At 35.9% G+C, this 23766-nt stretch overlaps 2 protein-coding genes across 2 annotated transcripts in view; one reads left to right on the plus strand and one right to left on the minus strand.

The window, feature by feature from the left end:
* Positions 1-17865, plus strand: part of MRPL42 (mitochondrial ribosomal protein L42) — a 33701-nt gene extending 15836 nt beyond the window's left edge. The window contains exons 5-6 of the mRNA XM_047066470.1: positions 651-814; positions 17357-17865. Of these exons, the coding sequence (XP_046922426.1) occupies positions 651-814; positions 17357-17402 (210 nt within the window). The 3' untranslated portion in view covers positions 17403-17865. The remainder of the gene's footprint in view (positions 1-650; positions 815-17356) is intronic.
* On the minus strand, positions 13508-14005 carry LOC124502045 (peptidyl-prolyl cis-trans isomerase A-like). Its single transcript, XM_047066472.1, has one exon. The coding sequence runs from the start codon at positions 13997-13999 to the stop codon at positions 13508-13510; it is 492 nt and encodes a 163-aa protein (XP_046922428.1). The 5' UTR covers positions 14000-14005.
* Positions 17866-23766: the final 5901 nt, after the last annotated feature.

Below are 23766 nucleotides of genomic sequence, written 5' to 3' on the forward strand. Positions count from 1 at the left end.
GCTGATAGCTCAGAGCCTGGAGCCTGCTTCAGATTCTGTGTCTCCCTCTCTCTCTGACCCTCCCCTGCTCACACTCTGTCTCTCTATCTCTATCAAAAATAAATGAACATTAAAAAAATTTTTTTTAATGTTTTTCATTGTATTTCACTTTAATGATAAGCAAGGTTAGAGACTATAAACTTTTTTTTAATGTTTATTTATATTTGAGAGAGACTGAGCATGAGTAGGGGAGGGGCAGAGTGAGAGACACATAGAAACTGAAGCAGGCTCTGAGATGTCAGCACAGATCTCAACGTGGGGCTCAAACTCACATACAGTGACATCATGACCTGAGCTGAAGCCAGATGCTTAACCAACTAAGCCACCCAGGTGCCCGAGACTGTAAACTTTTAAGTTAAAAAATAATGGGTACAATTTATAGTTTTAGGAATAGAAATTAAAATAATAAGTACTTTATTACTGGGGGAAAATAACATTAAATAAAGAAATTTATTATTGGAAAAGAAACCCAAAACTTGATAGGAGAGGAAAAGTATTTCTGATTCTTTAGTGGATAATGCAACTAATGGGTATTGTTGTATTGTGAACTCAATCTACTGCTGGCTAACATTCCTACCTTTTGATGTTGTTCGTTACTTATTATTTTGTAGCCTATCCCACGGCCAGATCCTGTGTGTAATAATGAAGAAACACATGATCAAGTGCTGAAAACCAGATTAGAAGAAAAAACTGAACCCTTGGAGCAAGGACCTATGATAGAACAACTTAGCAAAATGTTCTTTACTACTAAGCACCGTTGGTATCCTCGTGGACAGTGAGTTCTATTTTCTTTTCGTAACTCCCACTCAACAGCTAAAAGAATACATAACTTTTCTTGCATTAACGAACTTCTGAGGTTATATTCTGTGTGGTGAAATTAACACCCAGTATGATTACCTAGTAAATTGTAGTTTTAGATGTACATATAGTGTAGCTAAAATGAAATAATACTTCTTTTTTCTTTTATTTGAGTGGGGGAATTTAACCAAACTTTCAGTGAATTTTGTAAGAATTCTTGAAACTTTTTCTATTCTGTGATACAGTCATTTGCTGTATTGTTTTTATTCATCCTCCTGCCAAATAATTAATTTTGTCCTTGGCCCTTTATCCATTTATTTAACAGATTTTGAGTTATCGTTAAAAAAATTGGGGTACAGCAAATGATTGGGCAGTGTATAGGGTTCTCAGTTCCTTTAGAAACTAGTCCCTCTGTTTGCTAGTACTCATATTTTATTACATAGATTTTTTTTAACCTCCTAATTGACTCTGGCTTTAGTTTTTTTTTCTTTTGATTCTTCTTTCTTTCATATCTATCTTATTCCCTATCAAAACTGAGAAGTGACTGGTTTTTTTTTTTTAATTTTTTTTTTTTTTCAATGTTTACTTATTTTTGGGACAGAGAGAGACAGAGCATGAACGGGGGAGGGGCAGAGAGAGAGGGAGACACAGAATCAGAAACAGGCTCCAGGCTCTGAGCCGTCAGCCCAGAGCCCGACGCGGGGCTCGAACTCACGGACCGCGAGATCGTGACCTGGCTGAAGTCGGGCGCTCAACCGACTGCGCCACCCAGGCGCCCCTAGAAGTGACTGTTTTTAATCGTTTATGTTTGAGCAAATTTTGTTCTTACCTAGTCACCAGTCACCTGTCACCCAGTAACTAAGCATATTTTATGACGGACATGCTTATGGAATTAATGAATACACATTCATCTACCTGCTCTACTAAGTAAGTGCTGGGAGATCACAAACACAATCCTTGTTCGCAAGTTATTTATAGTCAAGGAGAGAGGGTAAACAAAATCGAGTGATTGAGCCTTGAAGAGTGGTTAGGAGTTAGCCATGAGGAATTCTGAAAAGGTTCTGTAGGCAGAGAGAACAGGATGTCATAAAGTATGCTGGGGAAATTGCAAGTAGTTCAGCATGGAGGGGACCCAGAATATGAGGGAATGTAGGAAGGATCTTATGAAGGATTTTGTATTGTGCTGAGGAGTTTAGGTTTTATTTTCATTGCCATATTTTAAGAAGAAAGGTTTATGCATTGAAAAATCAAGGCGGGGGGTGGCGCCTGTGTGTCAGTCAGGGAAGCATTCGACTTCGGCTCAGGTCATGATCTCACAGTCTGTGAGTTAGAGCCCTGTGTCGGGCTGTGTGCTGCCAGCGTGGAGCCTGGAGCCTGCTTTGGATTCTGTGTCTGCCTCTCTCTCTGCCCTTCCCCTCCTCGTGCTCTGTCTCTCAAAAATAAATAAGCATTAAAAAAAATTCATTAAGTGGCTTCTATATTGGGATAAGGTGATCTATGGAAAGTTTGGAGTCAGGGGGGCCTGTTTGGAAACTATTATAATAGTCTAGGTGAAATTTGTTGAAGGCCTAAATGAAAGGACCAGCAATGGGAATAGAAAGGGGGAACATAAAAGAAAGAACTATAATAAAAGGAGGAAATAAAAGGAGGAAGGAGGAAAATAAAAGAATTTTAATTAGCAGCACTAGGTCACTGATTAGGCATGGGAAGAGACAAGTGGCCTCTCAAGTTACAGACAGAGGTGTTTGGGTGGATGATGGTGCCATTCATACACATGGGGAAACAGGTTTGACAGTGAGGAAGATGAACCCATTGTTGGTCATACTGAGTCTGAAGGGTCAGTGGATCCATTTGGTAGGGAGCAAGTCTGAAAACAAATGAATGTATGGATCTGGGGCTTGGTTTACTTTTTTAGTTTCTCTTTAGAAGATCCTCCCTTTTTCTTAGTTAAAATAGAGATTCCTTGAGGCTTTGTCTCATACTCCATGTCTTGCTGAAAATCATTCTAAGAGCTTTAATTATATTCATTATACAGATGACATGCAACTTGCTCCATTATACATTCTTTTATTTCCTTGATCTTATTCCCAGTATTTGTCCTTAGAAATTTCAAACTAAGTATCTTGTCCAAAGTTTTAAATTCATTATAACAAAAACACAGCTCTTCTTTTTCTGTCTTAAAAAAGCTCCTCTTTTAATAATCAAATTTTTATTCTATAATAAAAGTGATCTTTCTGTATCAGTTTCTCAAGAAGAAATTTGCAATATTTTGGCCACCATGCTGTCTTTCAGTTCCTGCTTCTGTTCTTTCTTTCTTTCTTTCTTTCTTGAAGTTTTGGGGTGCCTCGGTGGCTCAGTCAGTTAAGCGTCTGACTTCATCCCAGGTCATGGTCTCACGGTTTGTGAGTTCGAGCCCTGCATTGGGCTGTATGCTGACAGCTCAGAGCCTGGAGCCTGCTTTGGATTCTGTCTCCTTCTCTCTCTGCCCCTCTCTGGCTCATGCTCTGTCTCTTTCTCTCTCTCAAAAATAAATAAACATTTAAAAAAATTAAAGTTTATTTATTTTTGAGAGAGAGATGGCACGAGGGAGGGGGGAAAGAAAATCCCAAGCCCATGTGGGACTCCATCCTACAACCGTGATATCATGACCGGAGCTAAAATCAAGAGTTAGACACTTAACCAACTGAGCCACCCAGGCATCCCAACCTACTTCTGTTTTTTATTCTCTTCTTTGGTTTTTCTTTTCTTATTTAATACCTACTTTGTTTATACATTCTCTCTGGGTTTTTTCATGTCTTTGTAATTGTAATTTAGGGTATGTGGAAACAAATTAGCAAACCATTTCTTAGCCCCATATGTATGTTGTTACTGTATTCTAAGATTTCTTTCCATGATTCATAATGTCGCTCATGTTTATCTTTTATTTTGTCTCATTATCCAGATATTTTAGTTCAGGCCCTATCTTGAAATTCTTCTGTAATGGCTTTCACTACCTTTTTTCTCCCGGCATGTTCCATACTGCTGTAATCTTTTGGCATCTTTTGTTTGTAACCAAATTACTGTAGTTAATGAAAATCTTGTAAAGGGGACTTGAAGGGGACAAAATTGAAGGTAAGAAGACCAGTACAGAATCTTAAAACCATGCATGTTATCCTCATACTTTTATGTGTAGTATCCCACCTATATTTAACCTTATTTACTTTTTTAATCATTACTACTAATTAGCTTTTGACTGCTAATTAATTTAATCTCCTGGTATGTCTTGTCCCATCAGGATTACTAGGTTCTGCAGTTGTAAGCAGACTTCAATTAGATGCAGTTGATTATCCCTATATCTCTCCTGATAGTTTACTTTTTTTTTTTTTTTAATGTTTATTCTTGAGAGAGACAGAGCATGAGTAGGGGGGGGCAGAGAGAGAGGAAGACACAGAATCCAAAGCAGGCTCCAGGCTCCAAGCTGTCAGCATAGAGCCCGACATGGAGCTGGAACCCACAAGCTGTGAGATCATGACCTGAGCTGACATTGGACACTTAACCAATTGAGCCACCTAGGTGCCCCTCTCCTAATAGTTTAGCAGAAAAACTTCAGATACTAGCTTATGTGTATAAAGAAAATTTTTACTTGTAGGCATTGTTCTTGTGTGATGCATCATCTTTCAGAATTTTAAATAAGCTGAGGTGTGATCACTAGTCATCCAACAAGTATTTATTTGCTGTCTAAATATTTATTTTGGATTAACATAAGCCATTTTTCAAGTGTTGATTTCTAGATGTCATTGAGCTCTTCTTAAACATTAGGCATGTATAGAAGGATATTTTACTAAATATTTCACAATTTTTAGGTTATGGCAATCAAAAGACTAGGACACATTATGAATTTAATAATTGGGGGTATATAATATCTTTTTAAATAAGTGTGTATTAACAGATATAAAATGTTTGTTTAAAGTATTTTTAAACAATGCATTATTTTAAAGTATAAGGCAGAAATTTTCTTTATACTTATTCATGTCCTGTGCCCCATAGGTAAGCTCTGTTAAACCCTTCTTATATGAATAGACCTATCTCATACTCAATATTGTGCTTTTTAAACTCTAGTAAAGTAAAACTCTATTCTGAGTGTATGGCTTTGTTTTAAAGGGGTCTGGGCTTACTCAAATCATCTTCCCTCTGCTAGTTACTAGCTCTTTATTTAATCTTGTTATTTATTAAAGAAAATAGAAATAATGCCTAATTTGCCTGGTGGTTTTTAAAAGTTAATTAATTTAATTCCAATATAATTAATGCATTGTTATATTAGTTTCAGGTGTACAATATAGTGATTCAACAATTCCGTACAGTACTCAGTGCTCATCATGATAAATACACTTTTAATCCCCTTTATTTCATCTGTTCCCCCATCCCCCTCCTGCCCCTCACTCTACCTCCCCTCTGGTAACCATCAGTTCTCTGTTTAAGAGTCTGTTTTTTGGTTCGTCTCTTTTTTCTTTTTACGTTTGTTTTGTTTCTTAAATTCCACATAATGAGTGAAATTATATGGTATTTCTTTCTCTGATTTATTTCACTTAGCAGTGTATATCCTGTAGATCCATCCATGTTGTTGCTATGGTTGAGTAATAGTCCATCGAAAATATATATACTACATCTTTATCTACTCGTCTGTATATACATAGATATTTGGGTTGCTTCTATAACTTGGATATGTAAGTAATGTTACAGTAAACATAGGGGTACATATATCTTTGCAAGTTAGTGTTTTTTATATTCTTTGGGTAAATACTGCATGGTGGTTTTGAGATAAAATATCATATAAGTTAAACACCTGGCATATAATATATGCTTAGTGATAATATGGTAATGACAATTATTAATATTGTCTCCTACTCATAGTTTTCCTCTTAACTCTTTTTAAAGCATTTTATCTTAGATAAACTCTTTTGAGGTATAATAACTCTTTTGAGGTACAGAAAAATTCACTGGTTTTAAGTATACACTGTGATGAGTTTTGACAACTTTATGTACAGTTGTATGATTACTACCATGAGCATAATAAAGACTGTTACATCACCCCCAAAAAGTTCTCATGCTCTTTTGCAGTCAGTGTCTTCCCTTTAATCTCCACCCTGGCAGTCACTGATCTCCTTCCTATCATTTTTTAAAATTTCCTGAATTTGTAGAATTTCATGTTTGCCCTTTCTAGAATTTCATGTAAATGGAATTATACAGTCTGGAGCCTTTTGTAAAGTCTGGCTTTTTTCACTTATTATAATGCTTGTGAGATTCATCTTTGTTGTTATGTTACCAATAGTTTATCCCTTTTTATTTTTGAATAACATTCTCGTATGGATAAACCACAATTTTTTTTATCTATTCACCAGTTAATGGACATTTTGGATTCTTTCCATTGGGGCTGCTTTGAATAAAGCTGCATAAATGTTCAAGTACAAGTCATTATATTGACATATTTTCATTTCTCTTGGGTAAATACCTAGGGTTAGGATTAGTTGGTCATAGGATAAGGACATGTTTAAATTCATAAGACACTGTCAAAGTAGCTGAACCATCTTTCATTCCCACTGACAGTTCTAGTGTTCCACATCCTCCCCAACACTTGGTATTACTAGTCTTTTTAACTTTAATCATTCTGTTGGATAAGTAGTAGCATTTCACTGTGTTTTAAATTTATGTTTCCCTAACTGCTAATGATTTTTAGCATCTTTTCATGTGTTTATGGGTCATATGTACATTTGGCAGGGGTTTTTTTTTGTTTGTTTGGGGGGTGAGGGTTTATTTGTTTTTGGTGAAATATCTATAAACAGCTTTTGGCTATTTTTAAAAAGCAGATTAATTGTCTTACTATGGTATAAAACTTGTGGATCAAAAGTCCTTTGTGAGATATATGTCTTGCAAATATTTTTGTCTGTGGATTGCTTTTTTATTTCTTTAATAGTGTTTTTTGAAGATCAAGTTTTTAAAATTGTGATGAAATCCAGCTTACAAATTTTTCCATTTAATTCAGGCTTTTTACATACTACTTAAAAAATCTTTGCTTGACCCAAGATCACTAATACTTTCTCCTGTGTTTTCTTCTAGAAGTTTTATAATTAGTTATAATATTTAGATGTATTATCCATTTACAGTTAATTTTTATATATGGTGTAAGGTATAACTTGAGGTTCATATTTTTGGCGCGCGTGCGCGCGCACGTGTGTGTGTTGCTCCAATACCATTAGTTAAATATACTGTCTTTCACCACTGAATTGCCCTAGCAACTTTGTTGAAACTCAGTTGACAATGTATGTGGGTCTTGGCCGCTCATATTTTGGTCTGTTGTTTGTCTTTCCAATACCACTCTGTTTTGGCTAAATAGCTTTAAGGAAGTCTTGAAATCAGGTAAAGTCCTCTAATTTTGTTCTTTTTTTCAAAGTTGTCTCAGCAATCTTAGGTCTCTTAGATTTCCATATAAATTTTAGAATCAGCTTATCAGTTTTGATAAAAAGCCTGCTGGGATTTGAAGGAGATTGTATTCTGTCTCTAGATCAATTTCAGGAGAATTGATGTCATAATGGTATCGAATCTTTTTATCCGTTAAAATAGTGTATTTCTCCATTTATTTAGGTCTTTAAAATTTTTTCACTTAATAGTGTTTTATATAATTTGCAGTGTACGAATATTCTACATTTTTGTTAAATTTATTTCAAATATTTCATAGTTTTAATGCCATTATAAATAGTATTGGGTTTTTAATTTCAATTTCCAAGGTTTTTTGTTTGTAATACAGTTTTATTTGTTGTAGAAATGTGGTTGATTTTTGTTTACTGATGTTGTCTTTTGTGATCTTGAGAAGTTCTAGTAGCTTTTTAAATATATTCCTTAGGATTTTCTATTTAGATGATCATGTATCATTGAATAAAGACAATTTTACTTTTCCTTTTACAATCTTTATGCTTTTTATTTCTTTTTCTTGCCTTAGTGTGCTGCTTAGGATCTTATATACAATGTTGCAATAGAAGTGTTGAGAATGGACATCATTGCCCTTTTCCAGTTTTAGTGAAGGAAAACACTGAGCCTTTAAACATTAAGTGTGATGTTCAGTATGGGTCTTTATAGATGCCCTTTATCGGGTTGAGAAAAATCCTTCTTTTCCTCGTATGGAGAGATTCTATCGCTAATTCTATCGCTAATGGGTGTTGAATTTTGTTACATGCTGTTTTCTGTACTTATTAAGATGATCATTTGGTTTTTCTTTTTTAGTCATATAATGAATTATATTGAATGACTTTAAATGTTGTACCAATCTTTCATTCCTGGGCTAAACTTCACTTGATTATGGTTACTTTATCTATCTATTTATTGTTTATTTATTTTTGAGAGAAAGACAGACAGACATAGAGCATGAGCAGGGGAAAGGCAGAGAGAGAGAGGGAGACACAGAACTCAAAGCGGGCTCAGGCTCTGCGCTGTCAGCACAGAGCTCAATGCTGGGCTCGAACTCACAAACGGCGAGATCATGACCTGAGCCGAAGTTGGACGCTTAATCAACTGAGCCACTTAGGCGCCCCATGATATATTATTTTTTTTTAATGTATTGTTTGGATTTGATTTACTAAAATTTTGTTGTGGATTTTTTACATCTTTGTTTATTAGGGATACTGGCCTATAGATTTATAATATCTTTGTCTGGTTTTGGTTTCAGAGTAATGCCTGCAACAGAGTGGGTTTGGTAGTATTCCCTCCTCTTCAGTTTTTGGGAAGAATACCTTAGAATAGGTATTATTTCTTTTCTTTTTTTTTTTAACTTGTTTTATTTTTTATTTTTTAAAATTTACACCCAAATTAGCATATAGCGCAACAATGATTTCAGGAGTAGATTCCTTGATGCCCCTTACCCATTTAGCCCATCCCCCCTCCCACATCCCCTCCAGTAACCCTCAGTTTGTTCTCCATATTTATGAGTCTCTTCTGTTTTGTCCCCCTCCCTGTTTTTATATTGTTTGTTTCCCTTCCCTTAGGTTCATCTGTTTTGTCTCTTAAAGTCCTCATATGAGTGAAGTCATATGATTTTTGTCTGACTAATTTCACTTAGCATAATACCCTCCAGTGCCATCCACATAGTTGCAAATGGCAAGATTTCATTCTTTTTGATTGCTGAGTAATAGTCCATTGTGTGTGTGTGTGTGTGTGTGTGTGTGTGTGTGTGTGTACATACACCACATCTTCTTTATCCATTCATCCATCAATGGAAATTTGGGCTCTTTCCGTGCTTTGGCTATTGACAGTGCTGCTATAAACATTGGGGTGTATGTGTCCCTTCAAAACAGCACACCTATATCCCATGGATAAATGCCAAGTAGTGCAATTGCTGGGTCATAGGGTAGTTCTATTTTTAGTTTTTGAGGAACCTCCATGCTGTTTTCCAGAGTGGCTGCACCAGCTTGTATTCCCAGAATAGGTATTATTTCTTAATGTTAGAATTTACTAGTGAAATCATCTAGATATGGGATTTTCTTTGTGAAAAGATTTCTCACTGCATTCAATTTCTGTGCTTGATAGATAGGGCTGTTTAATTTCTCTCTTTTTGAGTAAGCTTTGGTAGTTTGTATCTTTCAAGGGATTTGCCCATTTCACCTAAATTATTGAATTTATTTGCACATAGTTTGTAATATTCCTTTGTTATACACACTGCTACACTAGTGTGTGGTGATGCCACTTCTCTCATTCCTGGTATTGTTATTTTGTTGAGGTTTTTGAGAATCAGCTTTTGGTTTAATTGATTCTGTTGTCTTTCTGTTTTCTATTTTTGACCCTTGTTATTTCCTTCCTTCTGCTTACCCTGGATGTAATTAGTTTCTAGTTTCTAAAGGATGTAATTAGTTTCTAGTTTCTAAAGTCTTGTTGTTTAGAAACCTGTCTTCTTTTTTATAAATTTTTTTTAATGTTTATTTATTTTTGAGACAGAGAGAGACAGAGCATGAACGGGGGAGGGGCAGAGAGACAGGGAGACACAGAATCCGAAGCAAGCTCCAGGCTCTGAGCTGTCAGCACAGATCCTGACGCGGGGCTCGAACTCACAGACCCGTGAGATCATGACCTGAGCTGAAGTCGGACGCTTGAACCAACTGAGCCACCCAGGCACCCCACCTGTCTTCTTTTTTAATTTAATCTTTTAATGCTATAAATTTCCTGTTACGCACTGCGTTAGCTGCATCCCACAAATTTTGATATGTTTTCACTTTCATTTAGTTCAAAATGTTTTCTAATTTCTCTTATGATTTCTTCTTTGAACCATGGGTTACTTTTCTGTTAGTGGTTTCTAGTTTAATTCTGTTGTGATTACAAAACATACTTTATATGATTTCAGTCTCTAAATTGATTAAGATTTGTTTTATGGCCCAGATTATAGTCTGTCTTGGTGAATGTTTCACATACATTTGAAAAGTAGGTGTATATTCTGCCATTGCCGCTGGTAGTATTCTAAAAATATCAGTTAGGTCTACTTGGCTGGGAGTGTGGTTCAAGTTTTCTATACCCTTACTAATTTTCTATTTAATCAGTTATTATTAGAATGATATGGAAATCTACAGCTATATTTGTGGATTCTTCTATTTCTTCTCCCGATTCTATTTGTCTTCATATATTTTGAAATTGTGTTATTAATTGTATATACATTTGTTATTATAGGTTCTTGATGAATTGATACCTTTATCTTTATGAAGTCTTTTTTTTTTTTTTAATGTTTACTTATTTTTGAGAGAAAGAGGGAGAGCAGAGGAGGGGCAGAGAGAGAGGGAGACAGAGAATCCCAAGCAGGCTCTGTACTATCAGCGCCGAGTCTTTTTTTTTTTTTTTTTTTTTTTTTTAAATTTTTTTTTTTCAACGTTTATTTTATTTTTTTTGGGATAGAGAGAGACAGAGCATGAACGGGGGAGGGACAGAGAGAGAGGGAGACACAGAATTGGAAACAGGCTCCAGGCTCTGAGCCATCCGCCCAGAGCCTGACGCGGGGCTCGAACTCCCGGACCGCGAGATCGTGACCTGGCTGAAGTCGGACGCTTAACCGACTGCGCCACCCAGGCGCCCCAAGCGCCGAGTCTTATGTGGGGCTTGAACCCATGAACAGTGAGATCATGACCTGAGCTGATAGCAAGAGTCGGGCACTTAACTGACTGAGCCAACCAGGCACCCCTGAAGTCTTCTTATTTATTGCTGGTAATATTTCTTATTCTGAAGGATAATTTTTCTAGTATTAATATAGCCTATCCAGACTTATTTTGATTATCATTTACATGATCTGTTTCTGTTCCTTTACTTTTAAGTTTATTTATTTATTTTGAGAGAGAGAGAGAGAGAGAGAGCGAGAGAGAGAGAGCAGGAGAGACAGAGAGAGAGGGAGAGAGAGAATCTCAAGCAGGCTTTGCACTGTCGGCAGAGTCCAATGTGAGGCTCCAGCTTATGAACCATGAGATTATGACCTGAGCCAAAACCAAGAGTTGGATGCTTAACTGACTGAGCCACCCAGGTGCCCCTCTTTTCTTTGACTTTTAACCTATCTGTGTCTTTATATTTCAAGTGGGTTTCTTAGAAGTAGAATTTTACTTTTGGGTTTTACTTTTTTGTCCAATCTGACTTTTCATTTCAGTCAAGCCATCTTAAATGCTGTTTCCTTTGATTTTTGGTACTTTCATCTTTCTACCATTTGCTCTTACTTAGCTTACTTTTTCCATGAAATTTAATTTGATTATAGTCATTTTGACTATAGCACATAGTTATACACACACACACACACACACACACACACACACACACAGCTAATAGTTTCCCTGTTAGCACAACTATATATAACCATAGATGGCTGGATATATGTTAATGTTATATTTGTATTTGTGGGTAATTTTTTGTCTACATCTCCTGCTCTAGACTATTTTCTCTTCATCAGGAATACATCTTTTGTAGTTTTCCACATGATCTCTAATACAGTATTCTTAATACAGTGTGTGGGTACTCAGTTGCTGTCTGATGAAATATATCTTACTAATTATGTCCACAGCTTCTTGAAGGTGTTCAGTTTTTCTTTGAATGGTACTTTATTTATGGTAGTTTTGGGGATGGTCCACTGGTAAATTTCTCAGTGATTCTTAGAAGTTTTATTCCCAGAGTTTAGCTATCAAGTTATGTGAATTTATTCAATTTTCATTTTATTTGATAGGGTCACAGGTAGAGTAAGTTGTTTCTTATTATCAAATTCTTAATCAAGGTCAGCAGTGGCTTTATGATCCCAGGGTGTTGCCTCACTTCATTCAGTCCTGAACCTACATACATTTAATTAATGGCCTCCCCCAAAGTGGGTGGGTTGGAAGTGTAGGTAGTGTGACTGTATGCAGTCGATGCTGAAATAGCCCAGTGGCCAAAAACATTGGTGATTAGATTATCTCAAATCTGGAAATCTAAAGTTAATATTGTTACTGCAAAATTTGTGAATTGCTTTTTGCCTTTTCCTAATCCTGGTGATCCTACTTACTTTGGGAAGGCAATTCAAAGATTCTTCCTAGGTTTGAGCTTAATGCTGAGATTGGGTGCCAGAACTATTTAAATTTTTAGTATGGGAGATAGATAATGAGGAAACCCAGGACACTGGGTTTGCAGTTAAATCGAACTTTTAGTTCCTTATGTTTTGCCTTTGCCTGAATGACTATTTTTATATTCATTTGTGCCGAGGTTGATTTTAATAGATAACCATGTGGTTCCTGCTACTTCCTGTTTGATAATATTACAGGTATGAAAACAGATTAAACTAGCTTAGCTATTACATCATATTCACCTGAAGTCATGGGGCTTTGAACATGTTCTTTGAAGGATACCCATTATGCAAATCCATTTTTTTTTTCCGTGTTCTCAACAGCAGTTTGCATTAGATATTTCCTTCGTAAATAGTTGTTGAGGACCTGATTCTGAGTGGCTTTGCCCTGCACAGCAGCCCCTGCAGTATCTCCTGTTGGCCTTTAGGGTTGCTAGTACTCAGGAAGCAAGTATATCATCTGTGCCCTTATGTATAGCATTTGTGTACAGGATGTTTTCCCTTTCAGTCTTCCTCAGTTGGCATGAAAAACATCAGAAGTGATGGAACATTCTTTCTGTTATAACTCTTTCCAAAACACATCATTTTAGCAGTGTTACAGAGTCCCTAATAGTTGTATTTGGGTTATCTGTTATTTTTCTCAATAATTCAACCTTAATAGCTTCATTGAAACTATTTATATATATATCTAAAGTTCATATACTAGCCTAGTCTCTCCTACTGATTCCTTTTCATATCTTTTATCAATAAATTTTGGAGTGCCCAAAGATCAGTCCTTGGTTCTCTCTTCTTTTCTGTCCCATTTTCCAAGATAGTGATCTTATCCAGTCTCATGGCTTTAAATATCTTCTGTATGCTGATGGCTCCCAACTCTCTTTTTTGTTGTTGTTGTTGTTTAACTTTTATTTCATTATCATAATCTTCACTCTGCAATCCAGCTAGACTTGGAGGGGAGTAAGGAAAACATGGAACCCGTGAAACTGCTTCAAGAACACAAAGATTATAGGAGATTTTGACAGATGGGAGTGGAGGGGTGCTTTCCCAAGCTACAGAAAGAATGGTCTAGTAGTTAAGGTAAAACACAAGTCAAATTTTTTAGATTTGTCCACAGTCAGCAGTGGTGATCTTCTTGCTGGTCTTGCCATTCCTGGACCCAAAATGCCTCATGGCTTCCACAATGTTCATGCCCTCCTTCAACTTGCCAGACACCACGTGCTTGCCATCCAACCACTCAGTCTTAGCAGTGCACGTGAAAAACTCGGAACCGTTTGTGTTGGGTCCAGCATTTGCCGTGGACAAGATGCCAGGACCTGTGTGCTTCAGGATGAAACTCTCATCATCAAATTTCTCCCCACAGATGGACCTGCCGCCAGTGCCATCATGGCATGTGAAGTCACCACCCTGGCACATAAATCCCAGAATAATCCTGTGAAAGCAGGAACCTTTATAACCAAGTCCTTTCTCCCCAATGCTTAGAGCATGGAAGTTCTCTGCCATTTTTGGAACTTTGTCTGCAAACAGCTTGAAGGAGATGGAGCCCAAGGGCTCACCATCCATGGAGATGTTGAACATGGTGGGGTTGACCATGGCTGGGCAGCATGGGTGGCTCCAGGGTGGTGGCGTCTGCAAAGCCCCAATTCTTTTTTTTTTTTTTTAACTTTATTTATTTATTTTGAGAGAGAGCTAGAGAGAGCACCAGCACCTGTGTGGGGGAGGAGCAGAGAGAGGGAGAGAGAGAATCCCAAGCAGGCTCCATGCTGTCAGTGCAGAGCCCGATGAAGGGCTCAATCTCACAAACTCAGACCTGAGACTCATGACCTGAGTTGAAATCAAGAGTCTGACCTTAACTGACTGAGCGACCTAGGCATCCCTGATAGCTCCCAGTTTAATCTCTGGCCAAGCCCTGTTCCTTGATCTCCAGAACTGTATATCCAGCTCCAACTGTATATCCACATGTCTAATAGGCAACCCTAACTTAATATGTCTCTAACTGAGCTTCTAATGGTCCGCCACAAACCAGCTTCTCCTACAGCCTTCTCTATCTCAGTTAATGCTAGCTCCATTCTTCTCATTGCTTGGGCCAGAAATCTTGGTGCCATTCTTGATTCTTCTCTTTGTCTCACACCCAACGTATGGTCTCTCAGCAAATCCTGTTAGCTCTGTCTCCCAAAATGTGTCCACATTCGACCATTTATCACCATTCCTTCTGCCACCATCCTGCTCCATGTGACCACCCTTTGCCTGGTTTTTTGAAGTCACTTCTTAACTAGTCTCCCTGCTTCTGCTTTGCTTCCCTACTGTCTGTTGTTAGCACATTGCCAGAGTAACCCTGTTAAAATTTCACTTAGTTCTTATAATTTTTTTGTTGAAAACCTTCCAACAGTTTCCCATCTTACCCAGAAAAAAAGCTAAAGGCCTTAACTATTACGTATAAGAACGTGTGTGATCTGATCCTCCATTACATCTCCATTCTCATTTTCTTTTGTTCTCTTCCTTGTTCACTCTGTTCCAGCCACGTGGCCTTTTTGCTGTTCCTTGAACATGCCTTTCCTTCAAAGCCCTTATACTTGCTGTTCAGTCTCTGTAGAATTCTCTTGCTGGTATCAGCAAAGCTAGCTTTCTCACTCTGGGTTTTTTCTTTCTGAAACCTTCCCTGGCTAACTTACTTGTTTTCCTGTCTCCTGCACTGGAATGTCAGCTTTATGAGGGTGGAGATTTTGTCTTGTTTTGTGTACTACAGAATTCTGAGCACCTAGAAGTAGTGCCCGGCACATAGTAGATGTCCACATATTTAAAAATAAATGAATGAATAAATGATACTCATTCTCATAATACCTCTTAAAAAAGAAGATAGTAAGCTAACAGCACTACTAGATGTCGAGTTATGTTGAAAGAAAGAAGGATGGAAGGATTGAAAGGAAGCTGGAGGGAAAGTAAGGATTTGGAAAATAATTTGAAATTTCTCAAAATATAGGGCAATCCTATAAATGTATGAATAGCAGTACTACTTTATTTAAATAACTATTTTAATATTTTTCCATGGAGCCCACAAAAATTAGTTACTACCATCAGTAGGAAACAGATTTGAACATCCAACTGTGGTGTGAACCAGGAGATAAAGTTCTGCTCTCGATTAAGAACTGTGGACAAGTATTTCAGATGTCACTGAATCATTGTGTAGTTGAAGAAGGGTAACAATATGTCTTGGTTATCCAGGAGGAGTCTTGGTTTCATTGTTTTGTTAATTATTAATAGGGTGAGTTTTTAATTCTCTCAAGAGTCCAGGTCTGAATGGTAAGTTATAAGGGCACCCTATAATCAAGGTGCTTGCTTCTGGCTAGTGATTGTAGCAGAAATTGAAATTCATGCATCCTAAGAAATTGTGACTTCCCAAACCCCTATTCTGGTGACTAGTTGCTTTGAGAGACCCCACCTTTCAGGGTGGCACTAGTAAAACCTTGATTATCTGGCATATAACTGGAGAGCTTAAGAAAATGGTGAGTTTTTTTCTGTGCCAGTATAAGTACATGTAGAAAATATATGTATATTACACTATATGTATATTATTCTACAACTTAATGTTCTGTGTTATTGTAGATAGATGTACTTCATTTTATCAACTTAATTTCTGTGTTTTGTCAGTTTTCAAAAAATCATTATAAAAAAAACAACGTATAGGAAACTTGCCCATATGAAACCATAAGATAAGCAAAAAGAATGCTTTTGATATCTTAATCACAGCTAAAGAGAGCAAGATACATGGCTTACTATTTATGGTATAGAAATCCTTACATTGGGTTTCCACATTAGCAAAAAAGTAAATAACTCAGGCCAACTTGCCAAAATCTGGCCTAAAGGGAATTTTTGAAGAGAACTCATCACCATAAACACATGTACTCTATGCAGAAATTCTCTTAAGAAAGAAAATAAGGAAATGCAAAGAAGCAAAAAGAAAAATTCTTCATGGTAAAATGACTCAATCACTGGTAACAATGCATTTCATATTTCTTTTTTAATAAGTTTTGTTAGTTTGCCTATTTTTATATGGTCTTAATCCTACTGTATATGTAAATGTGCATCCTGTATCTCCCCCTCCCTGATTAATATTTAATATTTAAATATTTAATATATTTTAGTATTAAAATAGTTAATATTTTAACTATTTTTCTATGTGTTTTAGAATAGATTTCCAGAAGAGGAATTACTAGATTAAAAGTAAAGACTATTTTAAAAAGTTTTTTGATATATATATTGCCACACTGCTTTTCCTGAGTATTTTACCAATTAATACTTTAACCAATCATGTCTGATGGTGCTTATTTCATCACACCTGTGCTTGGGTTGGGAATTATGATTTTTTAAAATATTTGTGATTGCAAAAACAAGTAAAAGTTTCCTCACTTTGAATTTGCATTTCTTTCATTTTTTTTGTGACCTTGTACATTTTTCTGTAAACATATTACTGATTGTATCCTATTGTATATTAAAATATAATTTTGTAGCTTGAGAGGGCTCCATGTAGGGGAAGACATTCCCTTTTGAATAAAACTTTAATAGAGCATGCTCAGCACGTTCATGATGTGCTGTTTCTTTACGATAAAGACAATTATTCATTTTTAATTAAGGATTAATTACCCAGGTTACCATATTGAAATTAACCTCAACAGCTGCAAAATCCTTTCCAAAATGCTTAATTAGTAGAAAACAATTCCCACAGTGGGGAAATGTGGCTTCCTATTAAGAAATATTTATCTAGCTAAGTATGTATAAACTATATCTAACAGCGTGTATTTTATATATATATATATATATATATATGTATTAGGTTTTGTTGATTTCATTGAGTGCTAATGAACAGCAAACTAATCATAGAAATTTTATATTTTTATCAGGAACAGTTAACATTTACTAAAATAATATCTTAAATATTTTCTTCTTTTCAAGGTATCATAGACGTCGTAGGAAACTGGATCCTCCAAAAGACAGATGATATTGAGCTTTTCAGGAATCAAAGAGATGTTATCTTGTGTCTTATTTGCCATTTGAGAAAATGCAATTGAGTGTATTCACTGTTATGTAGCAAAACAATAATAAAATGTCTTTTTATGTCTTAGAAGGTCTTAGAATGTCAATTTCTTTATATATCTTAGGTAATTGTGGATTTGACATTCTTATATCCGGAAACCTACTTCATCTTATCTTGCCTTTGAGATATTAAGGTATACCATTTATTTTTATGTATCTAGTTGTGATTAAGTATTTTTACATTATCAGCCAAATATTGTTAGTAGTATAAATATGATTCATAAAAAAAAAATGTGCATGGTTCTCCTTCACAGGGAGATTTTTTAATTGTCTTTGAAAAGAAACTCATGGGGTCCACCCAGAAAATAAATGTTATGATGTTTTCTTTCTTTTGGCTTCTAGGAAATAAATTCTAGTTGACCCTTGAACCACATGAGTTTGAACTGGTCTGCTTATACACAGAATTTTTTTTGATAAATATAGTACAGTACTGTAAATGTATTTTCTCTTAAGATTTTCTTAGTAACATTTTCTTTTCCCCAGCATTATTGTAACAATATAATAATATAAAATACATATAACATGCAAAATACATGTTAATCAATTATGTTAATCGGTGAGGCTACCAGTCATCATAGGCTATTAGTAATTAAAGTTTTGGGGAGTCAAAAGTTAGACATGGATTTTTGACTGCAATGGGGATTGGTACCCCTAACCCCTTTGTTCAGGGGTTAACTGTAGTTACATTTTAATTAGTTTCTACTGCTTGCTAGGTCCTTTACATATATATACATTATTATTAAATTCTCACAATAATCCTTTGAAGAAAGATCATCATTCCTACTTTATAGGTAAGGCCAAGTGACTTTGAACTCCACTTACCTAACAAGTGGAGTGGGAGAGCCAGGACCCAAATGGTCTGGTTCCAGAGCCTTTCTACTGTGCATTACAGTGACAAAGGGTTATTTTCTTTTACCCAAGAATGTACTTTCCTAGAAAGGATATTATAGAATTTGTTTTAATTTTTTTTTTTTTCTGGCTGTTTTAGAAATTATGCTAGCTTCAGAACACATGCAACTCTGTGGTTAAAATGTTAATATCACTAGTGTGATGAGAATGTTAATTGATTATTTTGCTGTTGGTTGTCACTACCACCTTCTACGTGATCCTTAATGGCATTGCTGCCCCTGTGATTTCTGTTTAGGACGTGAGGAATCTTTTAAGAAGGTGGAAAGGTGCTTTATTGAAACTTGTAAAATATTTGTGATATTTTAAAATCTGATGTGGAAAATGATTTCATTGAAGTAAAATTGAAATGAAATTCATTGAAATGAAAACTTCATTTAAAGTCTGTTGTTTTGGGATGCCTGGGTGGCTTGGTCGGTTAAGTGTCTGACTCTGCATTTTGGCTCAAGTCATAATCCCAAATCTCAGTTTATGAGTTTGAGCCCCACATCAGGCTCTGCACTGACAGCATGAAGCTGCTTGAGATTTTCTGTCTTCCTCTCTCTCTGCCCCTCCCCGACATGTGCACACGTGCTCGCTCTCTCTCAAAATAAATAAAAACTTTTAAAAAGTAAAATAAAAAGTCTATTCTTTAATCTAGTTCTTTTAATAGAGGAACTCTCTCTGAAGTTTCAAGTATTCAGTAAAAATGTAAGGAATAATAAATAGGAAAGGATTAAGGAAGTAATAATGGCCACCCTCTGTTACCAAAAGGAAATGTTTTTAAGTGGCTTCCTTTTATCATTAATACATTAATGTGGGGGAAAGAGCAAAGAAAAACAGGTTGATAGAACTTACAAATCAGAAATTTTAAATATTTACCAGCCATGTTCAGTGACATATTTTTGAAAAATGATTAGATTTTTTTCCAGTTGATTTATATCCAAATTTTTACAAAAATTGAGATATGCCACATTATAAAAGGAAGAATAAAGAAAAATTTAATTAATTAAAACCTTTTTTTCTAAGTACAAAGATGTACTAAATAGAGATTGTTTGATTGTAAGATGCCCAAACCACACATCCACATGTCAGTGCTTTGGAGAATTAACTTTGATTGTTATTGTACTGGAACTACAGGTTAATACTGTAGATGCTAGAATTTTGGCTTTCATGGATTGCTGTTATTTAGTTTGCTAAGTAAGTACATATTCCATCACCACCATCACCTCCTTCCTCTCTGCTCCTTCCATTCTCTACCCCAGGGGTAGTAACTTATCCACCATCACAAACATTTTAGCAAAGGTCCACTTACTTGTCTCCTTTTTTCTAGAAATTTAAAAACTGCGTAAGGTGGGATGGTCCTTTAAAGGGAATTCATTCAGTCGTGAAAAATTTTCCAGTTCCCATGTTTCCATTGATGAGGTGGATTAACACACCTCAAGCTGATATAAAAGCATTGTCAGTGAGCCACCAGAGGGCACTCTTAGAGTTCAATTCAAACACTGCTTACCCAAAGGCAGTAACAATGTGCTTAATTACCAGAGACTATTTGGATGTTCTTTAGGTAAGACTGTCTAGTAGAATAAATGGGAGTAGTGAAATTGTGTGTTGAGATAGTCTGAGGCCATTATTCATTCTGTTGATGTAGTCGTCAAGGATTTACCAAACCCCTAATACATTAGAAGAGGCATTATACTTTTTGCTAGGCCAACAGCAAAAAATGGTCCCTTCTTATGGATGATAATATCTACTTAACTAGTATCTACTGAGCCACTTAATTTTTATAATGATGTTTATAACTTTTTAAAAATGTTTAATGTTTATTTTTGAGAGAGAGAGAATGAGTGGGGGAAGGGCAGAGAGAGAGGGAGACACAGAATCCAAAGCAGGCCCCAGGCTCTCAGCTGTCAGCACAGAGCCTGGCATGGGGCTTGAACTTGTGAACTGTGAGATCATGACCTGAGCCGAAGTTGGACACTTAACTGACTGAGCCACCCAGGCACCCTTATAATGTTTATAAACCATAAACATAATGCATTATTATTTTTTAATTATAAATAGAAAATAAAAATTTCCCATAATTGTCCCTTGTAAAGATAACACTTCAATTTTTGCTACACTTCTTCCCACTTATTTCACTGCATAAATATATTTCAAAGAGTAAAAACAGTATTAATTATGCATGCTGTTTTATAACTTGCTTTTTTCATTTAATAGAATTTTTTTGCCATATCATTAAATACTCTCATTTAATGAATGCATATTATTCTATAATCTGGATGTCATAATTAACTTCCTCACTGCTTTTAGACATAATCATTGTTTCTCTTTGTTTCCTATTATAAATAATGCCGTTGGAGTGCCTGGTTGACTCCGTTGATTAAGCATCTGACGTTGGCTCAGGTTATGATCTTACTGCTCATGAGTTTGAGCCCCACGTTGGGCTCTGTGCTGACAGCTCAGAGCCTGGAGCCTGCTTCAGATTCTGTTTCTGTCTCTCTGCCCCTTCTCTGCTTGCATTCTCTCTCTCTCTCAAATATAAAATAAAACATAAATAATGCTGTTATTAACATTCTAGTGGATATTTTTCCTTTTTTAAAAAGACTTCATTTTTTAGAACAGTTTTAGGTTCACAGCAAAATTGAAAGGGAGGTACAGGTATTTTCCATGTCCCCACACATGCATAACTTCCCTTGCTATCACCATCACCCACCAGGATGATGCATTTGTTACAATTGATGTACCTACATTGACACATCATCACCCAGAGTTCATAGTTTACATTAGGGTTTACTCTTGGTATTGTACATTCTGTGGATTTTGACAAATGTAGAATGGCATATTTCTACCATTATATTATCTACAGCATAGTTTTATTGCCCTAAAATTAGTGTCTGCCTATTTATCCTCTTTTCCTTCCTAACCCCTGGTAACCACTGATCTTTCTTGTCTCCATAGTTTCGCATTTTCCATAATGTTATATGTTAGAATCATACAGAATGTTGCATTTTCAGGTTGGCTTCTTTCACTTAGTAGTATGTCTTTCCATAGCTTGGTAGCTAATCTCTTTTTAGCACTGAAAAACAGTCCACTGTCTGGACATACCATGCTTTATCCACTCACCTACTGAAAGGTTTGTTGGTCACTCCCAAATTTGGGAATGATAAATAAAGCTGCTATAAACATCTGTGCACAAGTGTGGACATAAGTTTGCATCTCCTTTGAGTAAATACCAAGGGGCATGATTACTGGATTGTAAGGTAAGAGTAAGTTTAGTTTTGTAAGAAACTGCCACGTTTGTTTCTAAAGTGGCTGGACCATTCTGCATTCAGACCAACAGTGAATAAGTTTCTGTTGCTGCACATCCTCACCAGCATTTGGTGATGTGAGTGTTTTTGGATTTTGACCACTCTAATAGGTGTGTAGTTGTATCTGATTGTTTTAATTTGCATTTCTTTGATGCATGACTGTGGAGCATCTTTTCATATACTTATTTGCCATCTGTGTATCTTCTTTATTGAAGTGTCTATTAAGGTCTTTGGCCTATTTTTTAATCAGGTTATTTGTTTTAATCGGGTTATTTGTTTAATCAGGTTATTTAATTGGGTTATTGTTGAGTTTTAAGAGTTCTTTTTATATTTTGTATATTAATCTATTATCAGGTAGGCCTCTTACATATATTTTCTCCCAATCTGTGGCTCGCCTTTTCATTCTCTTCACACTGTCGTTTCACAGAGCAGAAATTTTTAATTTTCATGAACTCTAGCTGATTAATTTTTTCTTTCATGGATCATGCCTTTGATGCTGTATCTGAAAAGTTATCATCAAACCCAAGATCATCTAAACTTCCTCCCATGTTATTTTCTAAGAGTTTGATAGTTTTGCATTTTACCTTTAAGTCTGTGACCCTTTGTGTGTGTGTGTGTGTGTGTGTATGTATGATCCATTTTAAGCAAATTTTTATGAAGGATGTAAAGTCACTGTCTAGATTATTATTATTATTATTATTTTTTGCATGTGTAGTGGTTCCAGCTCCATTTGTTGAAAAGACTGTTTGCTTCATTGTATTGCATTTACTCCTTTGTCAACAGTCGACTGTATTTATGTGGTTCTGTTTTTAGGCTCTCCCGTTCTGTTCTGTTGAAATATTTTGTCTGCTTGTTCACTAGTACTGCACTCCCTTGACTGTAGCTTTGTAGTAAGTCTTGAAATCAGACAGGGTCAGTCCTCTCACTTGGTTCTTTTTCAATATTAGTGTATTGCATTAATTGATTTTTTAAAGTTGAACTAGCCTTATACACCTGGCATAAGTTCTATTTGATCATGGTGCATAATTCTCTTTAACACCTTTTTTTTTTTTTAGATTTGATTTGCTAGTATTTTGTTGAGGATTTTTGCATCTATATTCATTTTAGATACTAGCTAGTGGTTTTCTAGTAATGTCTTTGTCTGGTTTTCGTCTCAGGGTAATGTTGGCCTCATAGAATGAGTTAGGAAGTATTCCCTCTGCTCTATTCTATGAAAAAGATTGTAGAGAATAGGTATTATTTCTGTCTTAAATGTTTGGTAGAATTCATAGTGAACCCATCTGGGCCTGGTGCTTTATATTGTGGAAGGTTATTATTGATTCAATTTCTTTAATAGATACAGGCTTATTCAAGTAGTCTGTTTCTTGTGTGAATTTTGCCAGGTTGTGTCTTTCAAAGAATTGGTGCCCTTTATCTAAGTTATCTGAGGGTATAGAGTTAGTTGTCCATGGGAATTGTAATAATGTCCCTTGTTTCATTTCTGATATTAGCAATTTGTGCCTTCTCTTTTTTTCTTAGTTAGCCTGGTTAGTGGCTTATTAATTTTTTTTATCTTTATAAAGAACGAGCTTTTGATCTTATCAATTTTTCTATTGATTTCCTGTTTTCAATTTTATTGATTTCCACTCTAATTCTTATTATTTCCTTTCTTCTGCATACTTTAGATTTAATTTGCTCTTCTTTTTCTAGTTTCCTAAGGTGGGAGCTTAGATGGTTGGTTTTAGATATTTCTTTTTTTTTCTTTTTTTTTCTTTTTTTTTTTTTTTTATTTATTTTTGGGACAGAGAGAGACAGAGCATGAACGGGGGAGGGGCAGAGAGAGAGGGAGACACAGAATCGGAAACAGGCTCCAGGCTCTGAGCCATCAGCCCAGAGCCTGATGCGGGGCTCGAACTCACGGACCGCGAGATCGTGACCTGGCTGAAGTGGGACGTTTAACCGACTGCGCCACCCAGGCGCCCCATTTCTTTTTTTTTCTAACATGTATATTCAATGCTAAAATTTCCCTTTAAGCATTCGTGGCTTACACTGCATCCCACAAATTTGGTAAGTTGTGTTTCATTTTCATTTAGT

This window comes from Lynx rufus, unplaced genomic scaffold, assembly GCF_022079265.1.
Source record: "Lynx rufus isolate CCGP_SWC_20201006 ecotype Redwood Valley unplaced genomic scaffold, mLynRuf1.p SCAF_7, whole genome shotgun sequence".
Lineage (NCBI taxonomy): Eukaryota > Metazoa > Chordata > Mammalia > Carnivora > Felidae > Lynx > Lynx rufus.

What these genes read in the sequence shown, in the direction of transcription:
- LOC124502045 (XM_047066472.1), bottom strand. Translation starts at nt 13,999, where the DNA reads ATGGTCAACCCCACCATGTTCAACATCTCCATGGATGGTGAGCCCTTG.